This window comes from Ananas comosus, linkage group 13 (genome assembly GCF_001540865.1).
Source record: "Ananas comosus cultivar F153 linkage group 13, ASM154086v1, whole genome shotgun sequence".
NCBI lineage: Eukaryota > Viridiplantae > Streptophyta > Magnoliopsida > Poales > Bromeliaceae > Ananas > Ananas comosus.
Genome location: NC_033633.1, coordinates 2,557,596 through 2,566,314, shown reverse-complemented (window position 1 = coordinate 2,566,314; position 8,719 = coordinate 2,557,596). Strand labels below are relative to the sequence as shown.

The 8,719-nt window shown below is 41.4% G+C and overlaps 1 protein-coding gene across 7 annotated transcripts; it reads left to right on the top strand.

The window, feature by feature from the left end:
* LOC109719431 (zinc finger CCCH domain-containing protein 53-like) lies at nucleotides 3,616-7,067 on the top strand. 7 transcript variants are annotated; one of them, XR_002218692.1, is made up of 8 exons: nucleotides 3,616-4,099; nucleotides 4,210-4,395; nucleotides 4,509-4,609; nucleotides 4,709-4,984; nucleotides 5,132-5,258; nucleotides 5,542-5,778; nucleotides 6,114-6,199; nucleotides 6,319-7,067. XR_002218692.1 is itself a non-coding variant. In XM_020246113.1 (7 exons), exons 1-7 carry the CDS (start codon nucleotides 3,741-3,743, stop codon nucleotides 6,145-6,147), a joined length of 1,323 nt encoding a protein of 440 aa, XP_020101702.1. In that variant the 5' UTR covers nucleotides 3,616-3,740; the 3' UTR covers nucleotides 6,148-7,067. The 7 variants fall into 7 exon arrangements, 2 of the variants coding, with proteins under 2 accessions (XP_020101702.1, XP_020101703.1); XR_002218690.1 differs by having other exon boundaries at nucleotides 5,539-5,778; XR_002218691.1 differs by having other exon boundaries at nucleotides 5,539-5,778; nucleotides 6,114-6,222.

The window sequence follows — 8,719 nt, the reverse complement described above, 5'->3', positions numbered from 1 at the left end:
TAACATCTGATCTGCTAGGCTTCAAATTGCCCCAAAATTAACAGTATATAAAAAATTGTGTTGGATTTACTAGAATTTTTTAATTATTAATAATTCTTTTTATGATGTTGGTCGGTCACATGCACATACCCTATTCTTGATATATATATATAGTGAGATTGGAACTGAAAATTTATTTTTATGAAGGAAGTTGTCTAGGTTGACAAGTAGTTATACATCTAAGTTTAGTCGAATAATAATAAAAAAGAAATTTTGCTCAATTAATTAGTAATATATAAGAAAATAGATCGTCAAACTTTAAAATTTTTAACATATAAACTTTTTGAATGTTATAAGATACATTTAATAAATTAAACTTAATTTTGATTTGATTTGAGCATTTACAGCAACCATGCATGGAGCACGAGTGTACTATGTGCATGGAATAATTAATCCCTCCTCTCTTGGGCTCTCGTGCACGTAGTTGAAAATCTCCCACTTGAGGAAGTAGTTAAAAAAAAAAGAAGAAGTAAAAGCTGAGTATAGCAATAGATTGAGACAAGGACTTTAATAAGTGAAAAGTGAAAGAGTAGGAATATTTTACTTTTTTTTTATATTTCTTTCAAGGTAAATCATTATTTACCTTTGAATCAGCAAAAAGAAGGACACTATGAACTGCATGCTTCCTATTATGGTGAAGTGGGGATTTGATGATTGAGGAGAGTATATTCACACCCCACCCATCATTTGATACATTTATTAAATTTTAATGGGGCTCTAATGGTTAATTCATGAGAAGGGAGGTGCAAATTTGATATAAAAGATCTCTACATATGTGTCTTGGTGACTCCATGCATGCCTTTCATAATTGACCATTCCTGTAGCAATTTTTTTTTTTGGCATGTTCTCAATTTTTTTTGCTGAGTGTTATTTGAATTTGGCTGTTTCAAAAGAATCAGTATATGTGGATGCATGATATTTTAGAATTATTGATTAGTTTCTTTATATCTATATTTCGTGATTTAAATTTTTTTTACTATTTATATCATTATTTACTGCTTTTCAATTTAAGCGCCGACAAATATATATCTAAAGGTCTTACAGGTCTTAACATTGTTTTGTTAATAATATTTTTTATCTAAGTTAGGCTTTTTTTAAAAAAGGGTTAACAAATTAAGCTTTTCATTATGAGAGGGAAAAACAGTCTCTAAATAAGACATTTTATTAAGATATGGAAGCTCATTTCACTTTTTTTGGCAAAAAACTAAAAATCCAGCCTATTGTTAATGTTACAATATTTTGTATCAACACTTTTTAGAGTAGAGAAATTAATTATTCCAAAAGAAAAACTAATAAGAATATATAATGACACCGAAATTTTGCGGGGGCACTAAGCATTCCAATATAGCCTGATTTGATGGTAAAAGAAATTAAAGAAAATTTGCTTTTTTTTGTTGAGCTGTTCCAATCAAATTGATCTATGGTACAGTGACCTAAACTTAATAAATTTATTATTTCTTTCCCTGCACAAAGAAAATATCTAAATTAAATGACCAGGCTTTCATTGGTTTATTTCAAGGATTTAATTTGGAAGGAGATGACACACACAGGCAATAAATAAATGTTTTATTCCTTTCCAACATGTCTGAAGATTAGAATCTCTCCTTTCTCAATTTAGCTCCACACAGTAGCAATTGAGTTTCATGATGTTAGTGCATTATTATTATTATCTTTCATTATTATATTTATTGAATTAAAAAAACATTAGCATGATGCTATCAATCAAAGGGGAGCAGCACTAACACCAGCAGGGGGAGATGAGGGGGCCCAGCAACCAAATGATGGCTCGGGGGGAAGGAATATTAATTTAGAGAGGTAGAGAGTGAAAGACAACAAGCTTTGAACAAAGCACAGTGCTCAAAGCAAGAGATAGAACAAACTCAGCAATTAAGCCAGTACAATATATTGCATTTTAAGATCTCACACAAGGGAACCTGCTCTTTCTACTTATTAGATTCTCCTCTACTCTCTAATAAAAGAGAGCACAAAATAGGAGATTAGATAGAGAGAGAGAGAGAGAGGGAGAGAGAGAGATGGTAGTGTCTATATGTATGTTATATATAATTAAGCCACTTCACTTCCACCACCTTGGTAACTAGGGGTGTAAAATAGTGAGAAGAATACAGAGAGAGGAATCAAAGTTCAGTGATCAAAGCAAGTGTTAGAGTCCAAACAAGGAAGATCTGAAAAAACACCTTACTTAATTTTGGGGACCTTCAATGCTACCACCCTGGGTTTTGCTTAATAAAGTACTTGATTTAGTTGACACAAGCCATTTGGGTTTTCTCTTTTATTTAATTCTCTTTTTTTGGGGTCCCCCTCTCTCTCTCTCTCTCTCTCTCTCTCTCTCTCTCTCTCTAGCCTTTCTCTTATCCTCATGATAGAGGAATTCTACACTGTCACACTTACACCACGTCATCAATAACAAGCCAATCATATTCCTTCTTTTCAAACAAAAGTACAATAAAAATACTTTTTTACAATCATGATGGGACATATATTCTTAAAATGATTTATTTGATTGGTTTGTTACGCCACGTCACTAATATACCCGTTACATTCTAGAATTTTTCCTCCCCTCTTTCCCTTACCCTCTTACTTTGTTTCTTTCTTTATTACAACACTACACCCCAATAGCAATAGCTGTGTCTCCCTCTCTCTCTCTCTCTCTCTTCTCTCTTTCTCTCTCTTCCACCACTCCTCTCTCTCCCCAGCTCTGTATAAAAGAGAAGAAGAAAAGAGAAAGGAGAGGAGGAAAAAAAAAGGGAGAAAATAAAAGGGGAATTGAAGGAATTAAGAAGAGCTGTTGCTTGTTGCTCTTGCTAGTACTAGTTGTAGTAGTAGGAGTGGTGGTATATACGTAGTAGTAGTAGCAGCAGTTTGTTTGTGTGTTGTTTGAAGTTTTAATTTTTGGGTAATAGGGTTTGGTGGTGGTGGTGGTGGTGGTGGTGGTGGTGGTGGTTATGGATGCGTATGAGGCGACGAAGGTGGTGTTCTCGCGGATCCAGTCGCTGGACCCGGAGCACGCGGCGAAGATCATGGGGCTGCTCCTGATCCAGGACCACGGGGAGAAGGAGATGATCCGCTTGGCCTTCGGGCCCGAGGCCCTGCTCCACTCCCTCGTCGTCAAGGCCCGCAAGGACCTCGGCCTCAACCTCGCCCCCTCCTCCTCCCCTTCCCCTTCCCCCTTCGCTCGCCATGCCCATGCCCATGCCTCATCCGCGCGGCTCATGGGCGCCGCGCTCGTCCCCACCTCCCCTACCACCTCGCCGTGGGGGGCGGGCCGCCCGACGCCGTTCTCGCGCCAGCGCGGGAAGCGGGGCGAGGAGCTCCAGGGCGGCGGCGCCGGGGGGACGAGCTCGTGCGGTGGGTGGTGGGCGGCTCGGCGATTCTCATGCGGGGGACTCTCGTCGATGAGCTCGCAGCTCCAGGACCATCGAGCCTTTCCTCAGCTGACGGCGGGACCGCGCGGCGCCGGGTGTTTCCGTACTCGATGGCGGGTGGGCGCGCCGCGGCCCAGACCGCGCGAGCCTGCTCGTGAGCGAGCCTGCCTCCGCGGGGACGCGGCTCGGTGAGAAGCCCTGCCTCTACTACGCCCGCGCTAAAACTGCAAGAACGGCTCCACCTGCCGCTTCCTCCACGGCTTCCCCGACGACCCCTCCGCCGCCGCCGCCGCCGCCGCGGCGGAGCAGGAGGTCCTGATGCGCGCCAAGAGCCCGCGCCTCGGCGTCGGCGGCGGAGGCGGAGGAGGCGGAGGGGGAGGGGGAGGGGGCGGGGTCTCGCAGCTCATGGCCTCGGCGTTCCCCTACTCGCCCACGGGCTCCGTGCCCCCCTCGCCCTCGGCCCCGAACCGCGCGGCCGCGGCGGCGGCGGCCGCGGCAGCGACCGCCGCGGCGCTGATGCTCGGGTGCGACGACGCGCATAAGTTCGTGGCCCGGTCGCCGCGGCTCGAAAGGAGCGACCTTGCGGCGGGGCTGGCGAACCCCGGCTCGAGGCAGATCTACCTCACCTTCCCCGCCGATAGCACCTTCAGCGAAGAGGACGTTTCCAAATACTTCAGGTAGGTGTTCGACGAAATGCCGAAGAGAAACCCGATCTACGTATCATCGCACGGCTCTTCGCTCTAATCTAACAACACGGGTTGCGTTTGTTTTGTGTGCTTTGTGGAAGTATCTATGGACCAGTGCAAGATGTGCGAATCCCCTACCAGCAAAAGAGGATGTTTGGCTTCGTCACTTTCGTCTACCCAGAAACAGTGAAGCTGATTCTCGCGAAAGGAAACCCCCATTTCGTTTGCGACGCGCGCGTTCTCGTGAAGCCGTATAAGGAGAAGGGCAAAGTCCCCGACAAGTACAGGCACTCCTCTTCGATCTTTAGCTCTCTCTCACTCTCTCTTTTTATTTCTCTCCCCTTCAAATTCCACGTCTTTTTGGATCAAAATGCTTAATTTTGCTTACGTTTTGATGCAGGAAACAGCAACAACAGCAAACTGAAAGGGGGGATTTTTCTGGGTGTTCGACTCCCACAGGGCTACTAGACACCAGAGATCCCTTTGAATTGCCTCAAATTGGTGAGTAAGCAGTAGAGAATTAAACTTGGGTTTTGTTTTTAATCCATGGATTTGATTCATTTTTCGCTAAGATTACCAATTTTTTCACTAAAATTCTAGGAACAAGGATGTTGTATGGTGCTAATAGTTGCCAAGAAGTGCTTCTGAGGAGGAAGCTGGAGGAGCAGCAACAAGCCGCAGAGCTCCAGCAAGCGATCGAGCTACAAGGGAGGCGATTCATGGGTCTCCAACTGCTTGATCTCAAAGCTCGAACCCACCTCACCCCCACCACCATCCCCTCTCCCACCATTAACCCAGCTTCAGCTTCTGCTGCTGCTGCTGCTGCTGCTGCTGAGGGGAAGAGCAATGGAGGAGGAGGAGAAGCCACAAGCCAAGGTGAGTTTCTTGCTCACAAAAACCCTGCTTAAATGCCTTGAATTTGGAGAACAAGCTATAAAAGAGGGATCTTGGTGTAGTTAATGTTGCTAATAACTCCTCTCTCCTCTCCCTCGATTTTCTCTCTCTCTCTCTCTCCCTTTATAGATAAGAAGCTGAACACTGGAGCAGCTGCGGCAGTGGCAGAGCCCAGTGCCTCGGCGGTCAACGCGGCCAACAAGGAGGAATCCACCGGAAAAGCAAACCCCAATGTGGATTGTGATTTCCAAGAAAGGTAAACATTTTTCTTTTTACTTTCAGAAAAAGAAAGAAATAAAGGAACCATTTTTTCCCTCTTTATTTTCCTTTTGCCACTAGTATTTGTTTTCAAAAGCTATTATTAGGAAACTAATTGGGGTGGGGGGCAAAGAGAAAAGAATGGTTCTTGTTGTTTGGGTCCCTCCTTTTTCTTCTTTAACATGGTTTATATACTTTGTGTCCGATTCTTTTAGTATCAGTTTTGTTTTTGCTCTTTCCATTTGAGCTTTTTGTTTCTTGGTGCAAACAATGTGCAGTAGCTTGGAGCACAATTTGCCTGATAGCCCCTTTGCATCACCAACCAAGGCTTCTTCTTCTTCTTCTTCTTCTTCTTTCTTGTTGGGCGACTCTTCCTCTTTCTCCTCAGCAATAATGTTGCCTGTTGAGTCTCCTCAGAGTAATAGCACCAGCAGTTTCATGGCTTCTAATCTTCTCCCTCCCACCTCCACCCTTGATCTGGCTTCTTCCTACAACTCATGCTTCTTCCAAATGCCCAGGTATTACTATTTTTTGGTTAAAAAATAAAGGGAAAAAGAGAATACTTATTAGTCCTATTTTGATAATCCACTGCAAAAATGCAGAGTTTTAAAACATTTGTAAAGCATACATGCATCTCTAAATTAAGCTTTAGTGCGCGTTTGGTTTAGCTTTCGATGCACAAAGTTGAAATAAGTTTAATTTGAGGCTCTCGAAAGTAGAAGCTTTAATTCTAAACTTTTGTAGAGATGTTAAAGAGATTTTAATAAAAAAGTAGGGTTTTTTTTTTTGAAAAACTGCAATCAAACTACTTTTGTATGCTCAATAATTGAATGAGGGAACGTGGGGCTCTCAGGTTTTCATCTGGGCATGGTGCCATTGGAATGTGAATAGTGAGGGAGGAGACAAGGAGGGGGAGGGGATCTACCCCTCCCAGCTGGAGTAAGCATCAATCTCTCACAGTAGTAATATACAAACCAACACTCAATAATGATTCATAAAATAATAATATCATCTGCCAACCTTTTGATTGTTCTGTTATTGTTTTTTAATTGTGGCAGGAATGGCCAGCAATGCAGGGAAAAAAATAAAGAAAGAAAAAAGGTTTAACAAATAGGATGAAAAAGAGAAGCAAAAGAATACTACTTACTCTAGGGTTGATAGGTTACTTTCCTTCTTTATCTTTTCTTAGTTTATAGTTTATTTTAGCTTATAGATTAGATCTGGTCCTCCACTCCTTTTCTCACTCCCACTTACCCATATTTAAATGTTTCTGCTGCTGCTGCTGCTGCTGCTGCTGCTGCATGCTGCTGCTGAATTTAAGAAGAGGAAAGGGGGAGAGAGAGAAAGGAGGGAAAGATAGCATATAGTAATTTTACTGTTCTACTGTTACTGTTTAGCCAACTAAGCTACCCACCCACCCTACCAAATACTTGTCAAAAATATTTGCATACAAACACCAAACTGAAGTGAAGTAAGAGGGAACAGACAAAAGCCAAACTGATTTCAGAAAAGGACAGCAGAGAGAGAGAGAGAGAGCAAAGGAAAAGGGATAGGGAAATACACTCACAAGTGTGTAAGATGGGGGGAATCAGAAGGAATCATCATGCACCTCACCATCACCTTTTCTTTTTCTGGTTTTTACTGTCCTTTGGAGCATGTAGTGATGTACCATCACCTCCCCCCATCCTTTCTCACTTGCACCTTTTCTTACTTCTCTATTATTTTTTTTTTTTTACTTTGTTACTTTCTTACTGTAGAAGGAGACATATATATAATGAAATGAAAGGCAACAAATAATTTTTACACATCTCACTGTTTTTTTTCTTTTTACTGTGTTTTTTTTTTTTCCCCCATCTGACTGAGACTGTGTGTGTGTGTGTGTGTGTGTGTGTGTGTGTGTGGATGTTTTATCCGTCAGTGGGACTGTGAGAATGAACTGTGAAAAGGAGAATCTAATCTTATTAGCTGTAAATGAATTTGCAAAAGAAGTTCAATTCCACATAGCCTATCTCATTCAGGGTAAAATGCATGGATGTTCCTGCAATACCCTTTTATGGCTACTTGATTCTTGTAATTTTTTTTTTAACATATTATATATATTTTAGTTTGTCTATTAAAATAGTCAGACTCTGATTTTTTAAATGGTATTTAATTTTGTTTGAACTTAACTAAAATAAGTAAATGCAAAATATGTGAATCATTTATAATGGAAGGATCAAATAGTTGTTTACAAAAAAAATTGGTTTTATACTTTCATTTTCTTTTTAATTTATCATTCCATGCAAAAGTAAAATTAAGGGGCAATTGTTTATGTATTTCTGAAAAGTTTCCGATTTTCTTATTTATCCCTCTTAGAAGGCTAATATTGAAAATACTCTTCTTATGTTCCAAGTTTTTTTAATATATTCCTGGAGTTAAGTTCCAGAGCTGTCATTATCTCTGAAAAATTACTATTTTACCCATTCCAATATATTCTTGTACCGTAACTAACTTTTCTTATATATCCTTCATATAGCAAATACTTTTCTTATGTGCCCTCTAAATATCAATTAATTAACAATTAATTAATTAAGCACGTCGGGAACGAGCAGATGAACATATGAGGTCGATTAATTGCAGGTTAGTTAATTCGGATTCGTCAAAAATTTGGTACGGATATAATTCGGATAAAATTTGTCTTTTAATTTTTAAATTCGTTGAAAAATATGGCAAAAAGACGGATTCGACAATTATTCGGATACATAATTTATACGGGTATTATACGTTCACCAATTAAAATTCGGGATCAAAAATTCGACTATATAATAAATATATAATAATTAATATACTATATATATTATTATTATAATTTTTAATATATAGATTAAATATTTTTAAAATTATAATAGACATATATTAATAATATATAAGAGTTATATATTTAAAAATATTAATAAATAATTATAAATTTATAAATAAAATATTATATAATAATATTTCTGTATAAAAATAAAACACTATATAAATATATATTTANATATATATATATATATATTGAGAGGGAGGTCCACCGTAGACCTCCCTCTCATCCGGTCCACGAGGCCAAACTAGCCTCGTGGACCGCGCACACGGACGGCCTCGGGGGGCCTTGGCATGCTGACGGATGGCATGCGGCACGCGGACGGCCTCGGGCCTCCCTCTTGCTCTCGGCACCGTGGACCTCCCTCTTGCTCCCGACACGCGGATGGCCTCGGGCGGACGGCACACGAACGGCCTCAGGCGAGATAGGATCGTCGTTGCGGCCCTCTTGCTCCCGGCGCCGGCCAAGGCGGCGGAGGAGGAGGACAACGACGACGACGAGAGCGGAGGAGAAGGAGGACGACGACGAGAGCGGCGAGAGGGGTGGTGTTGGAGGTGGAGATGTGGGAGGTGGTGGTGGTCTGGGAGGAGATGAGGCGAGATGGAGGAGGAGGAGCCGGC

Bases quoted from the DNA above. Each gene is read 5' to 3' on its own strand.
- LOC109719431 (XM_020246113.1), top strand. From the start codon at position 3,741: ATGCGCGCCAAGAGCCCGCGCCTCGGCGTCGGCGGCGGAGGCGGAGGA. The intron at 4,610-4,708 runs GTGAGTAAGCAG...CTAAAATTCTAG, and splicing joins CTTTGAATTGCCTCAAATTG to GAACAAGGATGTTGTATGGT. The intron at 4,985-5,131 runs GTGAGTTTCTTG...CTCCCTTTATAG, and splicing joins AGGAGAAGCCACAAGCCAAG to ATAAGAAGCTGAACACTGGA.